At 37.9% G+C, this 16,838-nt stretch overlaps 1 protein-coding gene across 1 annotated transcript in view; it reads left to right on the forward strand.

The window, feature by feature from the left end:
- The first annotated feature begins 2,180 nt into the window (after positions 1 to 2,180).
- The window catches only part of sptlc3 (serine palmitoyltransferase, long chain base subunit 3), a 72,028-nt gene continuing 57,370 nt past the window's right edge, over positions 2,181 to 16,838 (forward strand). The window contains exon 1 of the mRNA XM_034017622.3: positions 2,181 to 2,563. Coding sequence (XP_033873513.3) covers positions 2,447 to 2,563 — 117 coding nt within the window. The 5' untranslated portion in view covers positions 2,181 to 2,446. The remainder of the gene's footprint in view (positions 2,564 to 16,838) is intronic.

A 16,838-nucleotide genomic window follows, 5' to 3' on the forward strand; every position in this document is an offset into this window, starting at 1 on the left:
ACAATGTGGGGAAGCTATAAAAAAGGCCAACAAGATGCTCGGATATATTGTGAGAAGTGTTGAATTTAAATTAAGGGAAGTAATGTTAAAACTTTACAATGCATTAGTAAAACCTCACCTAGAATATTGTGTTCATTTCTGGTCACCTCGTTACAAAAAGGATATTGCTGCTCTAGAAAGAGTGCAAAGAAAAGCAACCAGAATTATCCTGGGTTTAAAAGGCATGTCGTATGCAGACAGGCTAAAAGAATTGACTCTATTCAGTCTTTAACAAAGAAGACTACGCGGCGATCTGATTCAAGCATTCAGAATCCTAAAAGGTATAGACAATGTCGACCCAGGGGACTTCTTTGACCTGAAAAATGAAACAAGGACCAGGGGTCACAAATGGAGATTAGATAAAGGGGCATTCAGAACAGAAAATAGGAGGCACTTTTTTACACAGAGAATTGTGAGGGTCTGGAACCAACTTTATTTATTTATTTGTTTATTTAGCAGACGCCTTTATCCAAGGCGACTTACAGAGACTAGGGTGTGTGAACTATGCATCAGCTGCAGAGTCACTTACAATTACGTCTCACCCGAAAGACAGAGCACAAGGAGGTTAAGTGACTTGCTCTGGGTCGCACAATGAGTCAATGGCTAAGGTGGGATTTGAATCGGGGACCTCCAGGTTACAAGCCCTTTTCTTTAACCACTGGACCACACAGCCTCCTCAACTATAATCTGTTAACTAATAACCAGCCTTGTGTTTATTCAGCCTGGTCCACATAGGGGAATTCATATTCTTAATGATATATTTAATGAAACCGGTTTTCGCACATTCCAGGATCTTAAAGATACCTACTCTCTCCCGGGTTTCTTGTACTTAAGGCTTAGGTCAGCACTGCAAGCATATGGCGTGCCGAGGAGTGTAGAGCTCTCCTCACACCCCATTGTAATGTGTTTAAACAAGATCGACCTTCACGTGGTTTTGTGTCCAATATTTATGAAAATCTTATTACTCAGAAGTGCAATGTCCTTGGGGTTTTTAAGCTGTGGGAAGAGGAATTAAAGGACCTAGGATGCTCTCCTGATTGAAACACGATACGAGTAAATACGTTTATGTCCTCTAAAAACCCAGCTCAGCAGCTTATACAGTTTAAGGTTATTCATAGTGCCTATGCCATCCCTTTAAAGCACTACCAAATGAAACTTCTCTTAGACCCCCCCTGCACAAACTGTGAGCTTGGTGCACTGGGTAACATGTTGCACATGTTCTGGGAATGCCTCGAAGTTGCTGGGTTATGGTCCTATGTATGTGCTACATTGTCTCGCATTTTAAAAACTGACATATCCAATTATCATCCCTGCTTCTTTTAAATTATGACTCTTTTCTACCTCTTTCCACATATCAATGGAAAGTCCTATTTGCAGGACTTGCAGCTTCAAAAAAAGCGATTGCCTGCTCTTGGGTCACCCCTAATGTTGCTCCACGGCAGATGTGGTTGGGTGCATTAAGAGACATTGTCCGATTAGAGCATACCACAGCTCAACTGAACAAGGCTTGCCCCTCCACACTGCATGCTTGGGGTCTGATCACTTTTACACTAGCTAACCAGGCATAATATTAGAAGGGTTCCTGCAAGCTCTGAGACTATGTATATAGTTCTTGTTGTAATTGTACCTGTAACTGTTTTTATGTTTTGGATCAAAATAAAAGCAATTGATCACACACACAAAATAATAATAATAATAATTTGTAAACCCAGGATGGATTTAAAGTGAGGCCCCTGATAGTCTCTCTTAAATATGACTAGACTTGAAATCCCAAAAGAGCGACTTCCCAGGCATTGAAATACCTAATGAGATGTTAATTAAATTATGTTGGTGTGTAATTTAAGTTATACTTCAGAATTTTTGCATAAGGGTATTATTATATACCGCCGATATTCAACATTAAAATTATATATAAAATATGCTTATTAGCATTATGCTGCATTTTATAAGTAAATAAATAAATAATACGTTTTCTCAATAACAATTTGGAAAAAGCAGCTTTCTCAAGTGCTGCATTCCACCTTTAACCCAACAATAAATTAAAATGTCAATGTTGTGCCCCTCCTTTTTTCGCCTCCCTGGGTGTCAATGAAGTGATTTGACCTGACTAAACTGTTAAGTCATGCCAAACAGGTAAACATTGGAGTACATGCGCTGGCTTTTTCTTGTTTGGCTGCCTTGCCGTGAAACGTTTGAGTAGAAAAAAAAAATGATCAATTGTAAAGAATGACCAAACCGTTTAGGTATTTGTTTTAGTTTCTATGAGGAAACAAAAAAAAGGCTGTAACTTGCTCTGGTTATTCCTGACTGACGGGTTGGATACTTTGGATGGTTTGAAAAAATCGTTTTCACTGACTTACTTCCTACCTACAATATCAAAACCAGAAAGTCACAGTACTGCGCAGAAATGGCTACTACTGCCAATCTAGTCAGCAATGGAAACATACATCGACATAACCAAAACATCAATACCTTTAAAAGTGATGCTTATGTGAGAAGCGGATTTAGTAACCACTGTAGTAAGGTAAGTGTTGATTACATTGGCTACCGCCTTTTGAGTTACCGGCATCTTTTTAGTTTTAGTTTTCAATCTGGCTTTTGTTTTTAGAAAATAGTGTCAGTCATTTATTTGTTAAAATTTAAAACGGTGGCAAAGGCTACACATTTCCATAACGATCTAAATACCAAACGAAATGTACACCTTAAACGTCTAAAGCCGAGGCAGGTTCCCATCGAAAAGTAATGCTTCTAGTCATTTCATTGTACGGGGCAGGCTACTTTGATAAATCGTTTTACAGGGCAGATTACACCTGTTGCTGAGGGTTTTAAGATTTCAGTTGGAGAAATACTGTATTGTACTAGTAACGCTGCGAGTCATCGGTAACCTAAGCTCCCGGGACGTGTAACTATGAGGAAGTAATTTATATGTTCAGTGTTTACGCTTCTTATTCGAATTGCAGTTTATACTAGTTTATGGTTTGGACTTTACTATAATTCAACCTGCATGTGTCCTCTTTCTTTCTATGAAGACTAATGAAAATAGCTTTAGATGATAATGATTATTATTATTATTATTATTATTATTATTATTATTATTATTATTATTATTATTATTATTATTATTGTTGTTGTTGTTGTTGTCACAACAAAACAAAAAAATGTAGGTGAATGTTGGTCAGAGCTGAAGGTTTTGCTGGTTGTTAACCATTCGTTCTAGTTCAGTAAACGTTGTTAAATTTTAAATGTTATGGTCGAGGTGATGCCAGTTGGTCCAAGAAAAAAAATGACTAACTTAATCAATGTGTTCCAAACATCGGCTTCGATTTATGTATGCTGTGTGCCCTGTGTGTAAAGATTCCAGTAAATAGTTGTTCAATTTTCCAACTCCAGTACACCAAGATCTGTTGGGATTTTAAAAAGTGCTTTTTGTTCAAGAACATACTTACCTCTATTAACATATTTTATCAAAAGTGTGAATTTCAGTTTTCAGAGACTAGTCCTTATTTAAATATCTTTCCCACCTTACTGAAAGTGACTACTTTAAGTTATTTCCAGAATACATGTAAGGGATGACATTTGCATTTACAAATTAGTCAGTAATGGGAGGGAAAGCACATTTACACAAATGTGCTACATAAGCAGGTGATTCAGGTTGTCCAGTCCCATTAAGGTATGACAAACAGTATATGTTATTACTACAGTAATCCGATCTAAAATGTGACAGAAAAAACATGGCAAATTATATTTTACCTAAACGTGGAACAAGAAATAGCTAAAGCCATTCCTAAACAGTCCAGCAAGTTTAAATGAAAAACACTACTTACCCATTAATTCATTTGCTTAATAGCAGGATAATGAAAACAAATTCCAATTAAACTGACTTGACTCTTTATACAGTAAATATTTTAGCATCAATAAAGACCCAGTTAGCGTAAATCATATCATAAACTATCCTGAGCTGGAACATTCCTATAGGTTATAATTAGCTTAAAGTTCAGTGTGCTATTGAAAAATTGACAGCAGCATGACCTCTCATTCCATCCATCCCATGAAGAGGTTCTGAATTTATAGGGAAACCATATTCAAATCAGGGTAAAGGTAAAACCTATTGCAGGCCATTTTGGGTGTAACCTTTAGCTACTGCTAACTATTTAATATGTATATTGTAATTAAAGATATTTAAGATAGAAGTTTGTATACTGTATTTTGCCATCAGTGTTGAAATATGATAGCTTTATGTGAGACGCATTAATGGGAACCGATTTTCCTCTATTAATGTGCAAGTCAACTTCGGTTCATAGGCACGATAAAAAAAAATCACTTTAGTGGGACGTTTGGCGGTCTTCTCACCAGTGTTGCACTTTGCCTGTACTCTGAAAGTTGAACAGCAGTTTCAGTAAAAGTTTCAGTACAAAAATGTCTCAGCAGAGAAACAAACTGTCACTTGCTGACAGGGTAAAGTTTCTGGAAGCTCTGCAGAACCCCACATCGTCTCTGTCCTCTGTTGCTGCTTAATTTCACTTCTCCAAAAGCCAGGCAGGGAGGTTTAGCAAAAACAGAGATTCTATTCTGGGTGAGTGGTGATCAAACTCCCGTAATGAAAAGGAAATGCAAGGAGAATGTAGAGGGTACACTTTTTGTTTAGTTTCAGCAGGCTGTTGTCAAAGGAGCGTGTATATCAGGGCCAATGCTTAAATTAAAAGCTTGGGACCTTGCTGTATAGATGGGGCACACAGAGTTTGAATCAAGCGATGGATGGCTTTCTCACTGGAAGCAAAGACACCAGATAGTGTTTAAGCATGAGCATGGCGAAAAGCAGGATGCTGATTCAGCAGCAGCACAGAACTGATTTAACTGAGATCCTCCCAGGTCTAATCATTAACTAGAGTTGCTAGCAACTATAAAGGCTTTCAAGCAGTTATCGTGAAATTTAAGCGCATTGGTTAGCGCACTATGTACAACATTTTTCACAGCTGTGGTATTTACCGTTCATGAGAAGAAGACTTGAAAATTGCTCAATTTTCATTAAATCCAAGATGGCTGCCACACCATGTGACCAAAGGCCGCCATATTGACCATGGCACAATATCTCATAGTCCTCTACATCCGTGTCAAATTCCGTGCGTTTTGGTGTAGCCGATAAGAAGTTATAGGCAGTTTTATAGCCAGTTGCGTATGTTGATGATGTCATGCATCACTTTTGACCTTTAGGAGAGGTCAAAGGTCGCAGGTGATGACATTTTTTCATAGAGCACATATGACTTCCTATACGTGTTCCATTATAAGTATGACCCTGTCGGCACGCCCTAGGAGATAAAATTTCAACGTAAATTCCAATATAGCCGCCCTGCCGTGTGAGCAATCTGTTTCAATCTTCAGCAGTTATTACTTTCCAATGGTCTGTGCAGTTGTGTTGACATTGAAGAGCATAAGTGCAATGGTGTTCTTGTTATGGGTTGCAAAAGTTTTTTTACAATTATCAATATGGCCACCAAACCATGTGACCAAAATGTGTCATTTTCATATCACCAGTACTTCGAAATCTTAGGAGCTACACCTATTAAAAGCAGTTTCAGCTGTAGCAAAAAGTATTCTTAACAGGGGGTTATAACAATGAATATGACATTGGGAAGAGTTTTACCTGTAAGTTAAGATATTCTCTAAACAGTGCAAGCCACCTATGATACCTTACACCAGTGGTGTGCAAACTTTTTAAATGCTGCTCCCCCATTTTTAGCATACATTTTGTTGCACCCCCCAAGTCAACATTTAGCTAATATTTCTAACAAATAAATCTGTGGACGTGAGCTAGCGAGCAAATAAAGTATGCACCACGGGAGTGAGCGACACGAATACAGCATGAGTACATAAAAAAAAAAAAAACTGACAACTGTAGATAGTCATGACAAGAAAAGACTGGCTACTGTTGTGGAGACGAAGTAAAATAAATAAATAAAACACAAAGCAATAGAGTATGGCTACACCACACACTAAAACAAAGGAAACAGTTCAGGGAATAACACCGGCTTGTTAAAGAGCTAATGTGATTCTTATTATTATTGGTCAACATTATTAAAAAAAAGAAGCGTTGTTTTACAGAAATACGAAACCAGTGTGTGGTGCTCCCCGTCACTTTGACTAAAATTAAGGTGAAATAAAGAGAGATAGACATACCATCAATTTCCAGTTGTTCTGCTATTTCTTGCCATATGGTGTCCTTTTTATTGTCTTTATAACCACTGACACTGGCATCATAAAGAACATTATATTTTTGTTACTTTAATAAATCAATTTTTGTTGATGTCTTTTTTTTTATTTCTGTGGTAATCTCTGCATGAGCAAGACAGTGTCTGGCAGCCACTACCTTTTGATCTTATTTCTGATTAGTCCATTGCAACACAAACAGTGCGTAGCGCAAATAAGAACATAAGAAAGTTTACAAACGAGAGGAGGCCATTCGGCCCATCTTGTTCATTTGGTTGTTAGTAGCTTATTGATCCCAGAATCTCATCAAGCAGTTTCTTGAAGGATCCCAGGGTGTCAGCTTCAACAACATTACTGGGGAGTTGGTTCCAGACTCCCACAATTCTCTGTGTAAAAAAGCACCTTCTATTTTCTGTTCTGAATGCCCCTTTATCTAATCTCCATTTGTGACCCTTGGTCCTTGTTTCTTTTTTCAAATTGAAAAAGCCCCTTGGGTCAACATTGTCAATAGGGGTGGGAATTTTGAGTAATTTAGTGCTCGAGTACTCGAGCGTTAAAAAGTACTCAAACCTAATGCCAGACAATATTATATTTGCCACAAAAATTGCCACGTTACACTAGAGCCGCCACGGTTATACTCATACCTAAAACCGGCGTCTGCAAGTCTCTTATCACTGTCATCTCTACTCTTTGGTTGGCTGGCCCTCACTTCAAACACGTTGGCTATGTCATTGGTTCAGACTCATTTATAAAACCCTAATCTGGAAATCACCCCTCTATTTAAGCGAATTGTTGACTATATCGGTCTCCTATTACAACCTTCGATTCAGCAATTTGATTAGTTTAATTGTCCCTCGTGTTTTTACTGCTGTTGGGCATAACTCATGCAGCTCTTCATGATTGGAATGAGTTACAATCAAGGCTTAAACTCCCTGGTTTTATCTCAGAGAGTGCTTTCTTTTCTAGGCTTGAAGTTCTTTTCCCTGTTTCATGTGCTTGTCAGAGCAGATGCTGATTTTATTAGTTTTTTTTTAGTTTTTTGTTTATTTTGTATTGCTGTTAGTTTCTAACTCGGCTTCGCCTCATGACTTATAACGGACCTGGGGCGTGTGGATAATAGAGTATATCCCACACCCTGTCGTGCCTTATTGCTTACATATTGCAGTAATACAATACACATTTCTAAGCAGAGTTGTGTTGTTTGAATGAGAGATCATTCAATATCAGCAAGAGACTAATAATCACAGTTAAGTTTAAACGTGTAAAATCCACCCAGTAAATATAGTTACCTGAGGAAGAACACAGTGCCAAAACTAATTTATCATTAATCGACAGCATAAAGTTTGTATTTTTCATATTTAGAAATATGAACAACAATTTGACTCGGAAGAAAATGTTTTCTTATAAAAAGTTTAGTTTTGGTTCTGTAGAAAATATTTTTTACACTTTCAAACAGTATTATTTCATGTCTAACATTAGATGACATCATATCTCAGACAATTAGACATTTGCCTCAGCATTTCATTAAAATAAGTAAATAAAAATAAATATAAACGATTCAGTTGGTCTAATGATTAAATAAAGTTATTCGACTGACAAACTATTATTGAGAACTGCAGTAGATACCCAGAGGATGAACACTGCTGTGTTACTGTCCATTAGCCTTTCATTTGTTACAACAGGACGCACTAAAGTCTTTCTTCACCATCAGCCCGGGTGGCTGTGGGCAGTTGATGAACTGCCCGGGCAGATGCTGAAATGACATCAAATTTGAAGCTAATTCTACATCTGCCCGCTGCAGCCCGCCGGGCTGATTTCGGCAACGGTCCATAACATACAGCATATATGTAAATATAAAGAATATTTGCCCTGCACAATGGGAAATTAGTGTTGGTGTAACTTGTATGGGGAAATGGGTTTATTTTATGTGTCTTTTTGGAGTTTGATTAATAGATTGTTTTCAGACGGGTGCTCGATTGAGACTTTGCTGCCTGCTGGGTTTGGTTGAGAGGAGGGGTAGTGGATGATTGGCAGTACTTGTGAAGGCAATGCCCAGCTAAGGCTGTATGAAGCAGCAGGAGTCGTTGTGTGAATACCGGCTCATAAGTAGGTTAGTTTAGGGGATAGTGATCCCATGTGATGTATAGCGAGGGTTACGTAGTGTAGCTGGTTCCTGGAGCGGGACGCTTCATTTATAAGGCTAGCGTTCGCCCTGTGTGGCACCTTTTATTTGTAGTTTTTGTACGGTGTTTTATTTTGCCTTTTGTACAGATTGCTGTATGTGTCGCTGGTAACGTCACATGACCCCTTTGTTTATTTACTTTTGCATTAATAAATCCTACGCTGGCGTTTCAACTCCACCTCCCATGTCTCTCTGTATTGCTTAAGCAGTGGTTACCCACACACGTGACAGGAGCACCCTGTCACAGCTTATAACTTCCTTATTTTCGTGATCCTGCCTTTCAAACACCGTCAGGGTAATTATTTAGGAAAAGTCATAAACGGACAACAACATAACTTTCAGACACGCAGAGCAATTTAAATTTGAAAACCTCAACCCTTCAAAATGGCTTCCATGGCTAGTGGTAAGGTGGTATACTTGAATAAAATATTGTAACGACCCCTGGTCTTGAGGCTCAAAGCAGGAGTCGAAGACGGGATTCAGGTGCTAACAAAAATACTTTATTAATTAAACAGGGTCCGTGTTTGAGTCAGGAACACACCACAAAAACAATAAATCTTTCCTCCTGTCTCTATCCTAAAAACTCGCTCACTTTCTCGCTCGCTCTATTACACACACACACAGGCTCCGGCTCTATCAGTCCCCTCACACACAGAGAAGAGAGCGGACCACTACTCTTATGGGGGGGTCAGAGCAAGGGTGTTTAGATGACATGTTCCACACCCAACAGCAGCTCACACACACACCCACCACCACACTACTGAAACTAATGGTATGGTCCCACCCCAGAACAATACAGATCATGTGAATGCGCAGGACCAGATGAAACAAAAGTCTGCCAACCTGACCTGACCGGGTCGCTACAATATATTGAACTTACATTCATGAAGAGATATTATTTACATTTTTTCGTGTACTAAATTAGTGCTCAAGTAATTATAATTATTTCGAGTACTCTAACCCACCCCTAATTGTAGCTAGGTGACCAGAACTGAACACAATATTCTAGATGAGGTCTTACTAATGCATTTCTTACTAAAGCATGTGGCCTTTTTTTATAACTTCCCCACATTGTCTAGATGAAGACATTTCTGAGTCAATAAACTCCTAGATTTTTTTCATAAATTCCTTCTTCAATTTCAGTATCTCCCATATGGTATTTATAATACATGTTTTTATTGTCTGCGTGCAGAAACTTACACTTTTTTATATTAAATTTCATTTGCCATGTGTCTGCCCAGTTCTGAATGCTGTCTAGATCATTTTGAATTACCTTTGCTGCTGCAACGGTGTTTGCCACTCCTATTTTTGTGTCATCTGCAAATTTAACAAGTTTGCTTACTATACCAGCATCTAAATTATTAATGTAGATTAGGAAGAGCGGAGGACCTAATACTGATCCCTGTGGTACACCACTGGTTACCTCGCTCCATTTTGAGGTTTCTCCTCTAATCAGTACTTTATGTTTTCTCCATGTTAACCACTCCCTAATCCATGTGCATGCATTTCTTTGAATCCCTACTGTACTCGGTTTTTATAATTAATCTTTTAAGCGGGACTTTGTCAAAAGCTTTCTGGAAATCTAAATATACCATGTCATATGCTTTGCAATTATCCATTGTCGATGTTGCATCCTCAAAAAAAGGTTAGTTAGACACGATCTCCCTTTCCTAAAACTATGCTGACTGTCTCCCAGGATACTGTTACTATATAGGTAATTTTCCATTTGGGCTCATATTATAGTTTCCATAAGTTTACATATAATAGAAGTCAGGCTTATTGGTCTGTAGTTACCTGGTTCGGTTTTGTCTCCCTTTTTGTGGATCGGTATTACATTTGTAAATTTGTAGTTATTTAAAACTAGATAAGAACAGGTCGGCATGTGGGGCATGTTGTCCGTATCTTCCTTTGTAAAAACTTGTGAAAAGTAACCATTTAATATATTTGCTATTTTTTTCTCTTCATCTATGATTTTGCCATTTGTATCTCTTACGCATTTTACTTCCTCCTTGAATGTTCTTTTGCTATTATAATATTGGAAAAAACTTTTTGGAATTGGTTTTAGCCCCCTTGGCAATGCTCATTTCTATCTCTCTCTTGGCCTTTGTTCTTGGTCCCTTTTAAACGCTCTGTAAAGTGCCTTTTTTCGCTGAATATTTTTTTTAATTGATCTATTAAACCATTTTGGCCATTTTGTTTTAGATTTTGATTTGTCTACTTTTGGGATGTAATTATTTTAGGCCTCTAGTACTACATTTTTGAAAAATAGCCATCCTTTTTCTGTGGATGTTTTCTCTATTTAACTCCAATCTACTCCTTTTAGTCTCCTGTTTTATTCCTTCATAGTTTGCCTTTTTAAAATATAAACCTTAGCTTTAGTTGTTACTTTTGGGGTTTTAACTAGCACTTCAAATGAGACCATGTTATGATCTGAGTTTGCCAATGGTTCTCTAACCTCTGTTTTAGTTATTCTGTCTTTGTTATTTGAAAAGACAAGTCATGCCTCCCCTCTAGTTGGTGCATTGACAAATTGCGTTAGGAAGCAGTCATTTGTCATTTCTACCATTTCAATTTCGTCTGTCGTGCTCCCCACCGGGTTTTCACATTTTATATGGGGGAAGTTGAAATGCCCCATGAGATTGTATAACAGATTATTTTGTTCAGTGTTTGAATTTGGCAGTCAGTAGCATGCCCCTATTGTTATACCCTTTGAATATTTGTTGATTATTGTGACCCATATTGATTCTGCGTTGTTTTTTTCTTCCAGATTACACCTGGGCTTCAAGACTATTTTTGATGTATAGTGCTACCTCTCTGCCTTTTCTGTCCTGCCTGTCTTTCCTATACAATGTATACCCACTAATATTAAGTTTGTCTCCATCACTCTCAGATAACCAAGTTTCTGTAACACCTTGTTAGTGCAGTTGCTTCAAATTCTAACATTTTGTTTTTGAGACTTCTAGCATTTAGATAAATACATTTAATGGCTATCTTACCCGAGTTGTTGCCCTTGTTTTGATGTAGTCTCCCTTCTGTTTTTTTGTTGATTTCTCTCCCCTTCCTTTCTAGTTTAAATTCTTCTGAACCTCCTCAAGGATCCTTTCCCCCAATTAGATTGGTTTCTTTTTTATTTAAGTGCAGTCTGTCCTGCCTATATAGATAGTCCTTTTTGTAGAATGTGGTCCAATGTTCAAGGAAGGTGAAGCCTTCCCGTGTGAACCACGATTTCAGCCATGCATTTAGATTATTTATTTCCAACTGTCCGTATGCTCCTTTGCAAGGTGCCGGCAGTATCCCAGGAAATACCACAGTTTTGGTCTTCTCTTTTAATTTCCTTCCTAGCTTTCTGAATTTGTTTTGCAGTGATCTTGGCCTGTCTCTTCCAATGTTGTTTGTACCGATGTGGACGACTACAACCGGGTCATCTCCTGTTCGTTCTAGGATTCTGTCCACGTTCTCAGTGATGTGTGTGACAACGGCTCCTGGAAGACAGCACATTGTTGTTGTAAGAGAGTCCAGACTGCGCACTGAACTTTCTGTGTTTCTCAATATGGAGTCCCTGACAAATCATGACCTCTGTTCTTTTTGCTGCCTGGCCAGCATCTTTTATGGGGTCCTGGATGTTGTTATCTTGATGCTGGTTTTGATCATCTAAATTTTGAAGTGGGTCAAATTTCTGTCTGTTAGGGGTGCAAACTTCCAAGAATTTCGGGTGTGCAAACTCCTGTTGATCTGTTATTTCGTGCAGCTCTGTTTCTAGCATACTTACTCGTTGAAGCAAGTCCTGGATCTTGCAGCACTTTACACACACTTTTTCTCGGATTTCCCATGCAGGTGTCACAGATTACTGGCTTGAAGGCCATAATAACACATTTATTTCTATATTTGCTCGCTTCATTTGTGCTGCTCACTTCGCTTGTGGTGTGCATTACATTTAAATAAATAGTTTTAATTATTTTTCATTCACTCGCATCTGGTGTGCATAAGCCTTTAACCCTTTGGCACCAAGCCATTCTAATTTCGGTGCTTAAAGACAGATGACGCGCTCTCTCTTCCGAGATGTGTCACGGCAAAAATAAGCCATGGGGCAAACAAATCAGTGTTTCTGAGCCTTGTCATTGAAGAAGGCTAGGTACTAGGAAAAAAAACTGTATCCCTATGTGTAAGTTTTGATGATACACGTCAACAAAGTGATGCACAGGAAACGTGTCTACCAGCGCATATTTTGAAGTTTTTATCCTTTAGCTGCCGGAGCGCTCTAAAATCGATATATATAGTATCGATGACCTTTCATGTCATATCTCAGCCGTCCAATCACCAATCTTTTTTTTTTTGCGTGGGTCATAGCCATGACTACGGGCCATGTCTCCACATAATTGGTTTAGGGCTAGGATGGGTGGGACGTATCATATCAGGCTCTACCATTTTACAGTGAGTTTATTGAAGAATCATGCCATGGTCATTTGAAAGGTGAGTACTTGGACTAACTAGCTGTCGTGTTCTGTATTTATTTATTTTTTTACTTTATTCTACTTTTTAACCCTTTGCGGTCCATTTATTCAGCGCGTCCAATTTATTTTCACACACGCAGTTTATTTTAGACGCGCTGTTTAAAAGTATTTTGTTCACAGTAAAACAGGTTTAAAAGGCACTGCATATCAACAGGACACTCAGTACTCCATCTCCAGCCCCGCCCCACCCCTTGTTCACTATATTTTTCACATACTTGTTCATAATCGTGCATACCGATAAATCATCTCCTGATCACTCGTTTTATCACCAAACTCCTCAATAATGTGATCCAAGTCATTATTTTATGACTATAACATCTCAAAAAGCTCTGCAGATGATATTCTTTGAGCGTGGATGCAGAAGCAGCTATCTTGTTTGTTTATGTCCGTGTTATCTCTGTGGTGCTGGGGCTGTCTGTATTCATGAGATACGCCCCTTTTTATATATATATATTTTTTTTCCAGCTTCTCTCGGATCCTATCGGTCTCACTCGGCCATTGAATGGTTTTCTCGGCTTTTTCCAGAGAAAAAACGACTAGAGACCTGTGTTTTACGTCTTTTTGATGATGTCGGACTGGAAAGGGAAAATTGTAATGTCGGACCTGGTCCGACATAGGACCGCAAAGGGTTAAAAAAGCGTGTTGAATGTTTTTGGGTTTATTTATCCTCCGTGTGTGTGTGTGTGTGCGTGCGTGCTTGCAGGAGATTACTTTAGTCTAAATAGATACATAGAGAGAGACAAAACTACTACTGTACCAGCATCTCATATTTTTTTTATATATATGTATTAACATATAATACATTCTGCAGTAAAATACACTATATCATTGGAAACAGCTACTAAAGGCCTTTTTATAGATATATTGGGTTTTAATTTCTGATGTAAGTTTGTAAGTGCTAAACACAAAGTGGTCATATTCAAGCCCAAATATGGTCATTCTACCTAGGCATCAAAGGGTTAACATGCAAGCCCACGCCCATTGACATGTTTGATTTGGCATTGTATGCTCCAGAGCTGCGCTTACACTCTGGCTTTTAAGAATGTGTTTGTTAACATTTATGTATTTAGCTAAATTTGGACTTTTTTTGGTTAAATCTAGGAAGAAATATGCTATTTACATTAAATACGGGGGACAAAAACACCTATTAAAACAGTGCTTTTTTTCACAATTGTCGTCCCATACATGGAAGCCGCCATTTCGGCTCTGTTCACTGCAGTTTCAATGACACTCGCCACTTTAAACATTATTATTTGTTTATTTAGCAGACGCCTTTATCCAAGGCGACTTACAGAGACTAGGGTGTGTGAACTATGCATCAGCTGCAGAGTTACTTACAATTACGTCTCACCTGAAAGACGGAGCACAAGGAGGTTAAGTGACTTGCTCAGGGTTACACAAGGAGTCAGTGGCTGAGGTGGGATTTGAACCGGGGACCTCCTGGTTACAAGCCCTTTTCTTTAACCAATGGACCACACAGCCTCCTATGCTAAACATACATACAACTGCAATTCCTAGAGTGATCGTCAACTGATCATTTGAAAGGTAAAAACTTGGACTAATTAGCTGTCAATTATGTATTTAAATAAAAATTTCTTTCCTTTAAAAAATGTTGTTGTTTTTTTCCTCCGCGCCCCCCACACTTTGCTCACCACTGCCTTACACCAACTGAAATAGAACAAAACATCAATTGAGTGATAAATCATATCCAATCCAAATTAAGTGTAAAAAATTTTGATTTCATTATGTGGAAAAGCAGATTTTTGACAAATGCATACTGTATTGCTGTACTGCTACAGGCATCTTAGTAGTACACTTTGGTGCCCAGCAGTAAGTTTACCTTAATGTAGTTCAGATGTTGCCCTAGTATAGTCTAAAGACTCTTCAGACTTTTCAGTGCCTTAAGTTGACAAGAGTTTGAGGTTTTTATTTTTAAAACAGGTTTTACTTACACTATACTTATGCTGGCCCTTAACTGTTAAGGCCTGGTCACACAGGCGACTTTTGTTGACGGCAACAAGAGGAACACATTTGTTGCCTGCGTGTTGCCTTGCATTTAGCGGTGGTCACACAAGAGACAAGCATTCAGTAATGTAAATGTAATGCAAACCAAATATAATGCACGTTTTTGTCACGAGACGTAAACATGCTGCAAAGAACAGCTCCTGCCGCTGCTTTAACAGCAATGTTAGATAAGGAAGTAGAAAAAAAAAAGTTTGGGGTTCGACCCTGAGTTATGAAATATTGTATCACTTGTTTTTAAACTTGCACAAAAAACAAGCCTTATGACATTTTTTTTCTACAATGTGGGAACAAGTAGTCATTTTGTTTTTGTAAACTGTTACAAAAAACGCAACCGTTACATCCTTTTCATTTTTTATCTTGTCAGCAAAATTTATCTTTTGTCTTTTGTTTTCATTTATTGTAAAAAAAATAATGTAAATAAAGAAAACGCAATATGGCCTCCACAGGAACCTTTTTTTTATTTATTAATATAACATTAATGTAATTATTTTTCAAACCAATCAACATCACCATTTTATTATCATGTGACACTACTATCAAATATGATTGGCTAGTATTGAAAATGTTGCCCTCGTGTCGCCTGAAAAATAGAACATTGTCCTGAAGCCGGTAACAGCTGTCGTCCCTTTGTTGCTGTCGACAAAAGTCGCGCTTGTGACCAGGCCTTTAGAATCCCCTATTTTTTCTTTGCTGTACTGGTAGTGTATTTTCTAGTTAGAACTCTAATTAACACATGCTATGCAATTTAGACTTCCTGTAAACTGTGTGACATCCAGTTGCTTTCAATATGTCTTTCAAATTGGACATTGACCTGGATAGAGAGCACTGAGGGATACCAATACAAGTGGAGTAAGATGCAAGAGGTCTGATTTATTATGCAGTGTTGAACCTTCAGAAGTGTTTCAAGAAAACCACCTAGAAATAAAACACTGAACTTCTATAAACAATTAATTAATTTTTTTTAAGTTGCCTTTTCAAGATCTGCCCCTTTGCAGTTGTACTCCAATTATGGTTTGTATTTTCTGCGATGTCCAATCATTGCGTTTTACTGAACTATAGAATCTTGGGACAGATCGTAGCAATTTTAATATTATATTATGGTTTATTGTAGTCTGGTGTTGCTTTGAGGCGAATACCCCGGAAATGCTGTATCAATTCCAACATAACACTGGCGTGGTCGAATCAGGCTTAAGTTACACTCGTAGGCTACAAACATGAAAAGTACAGGTGAAGTCAAATTAAAATTTCTATTATCAGATTATGTTTTGCACTTTTTGTTTCCAAATAATAGATAATAGACTGTAGATCATTGTTAAGGTTAAGGCTTGGACAAGCCTAAAGGCTTTGTATTGATACATTTCTAAAATACCTGAACAGGAAGGAGACCTGCAACGTTAAAAAGGCGGGGCGAGGTCAATGAACGCCTACAGTATAACTTTGTTCGATATCGATAATAATTTCCATATCGCGATATCGTGGGATTAAAAAACAAATTCCTGTACAGTCACACATACTTTGTATTGATAATACTGCTACAATACAAACGCAGTATAATTAAGTTTATTTTATATTAAGATACATCAAACCCGGTGCATATCAATCATTGTCAGTCTTGTATACGAACACCACACACTAAATTTATTTAACCATTTTATTCCATTGATTGGCATTTAGGTACCAAACACTATTTGCATGCTGCATTAAGCACTATTAGCCATCCATTTTGCATTCTTTTTTGATATGCACATGCGTCATGTATTTTTAAAATGTGAACTTTCGGTATTATAAGTTAGATGTACTTTTAAACATAAAAATGCATCTCAAAATATTGCAAAATGTGGCATGACACCGTACTTCATACTTTCGGAGGCATTGTG

This window comes from Acipenser ruthenus, chromosome 6 (genome assembly GCF_902713425.1).
Source record: "Acipenser ruthenus chromosome 6, fAciRut3.2 maternal haplotype, whole genome shotgun sequence".
Classification (NCBI taxonomy): Eukaryota; Metazoa; Chordata; class Actinopteri; order Acipenseriformes; family Acipenseridae; genus Acipenser; species Acipenser ruthenus.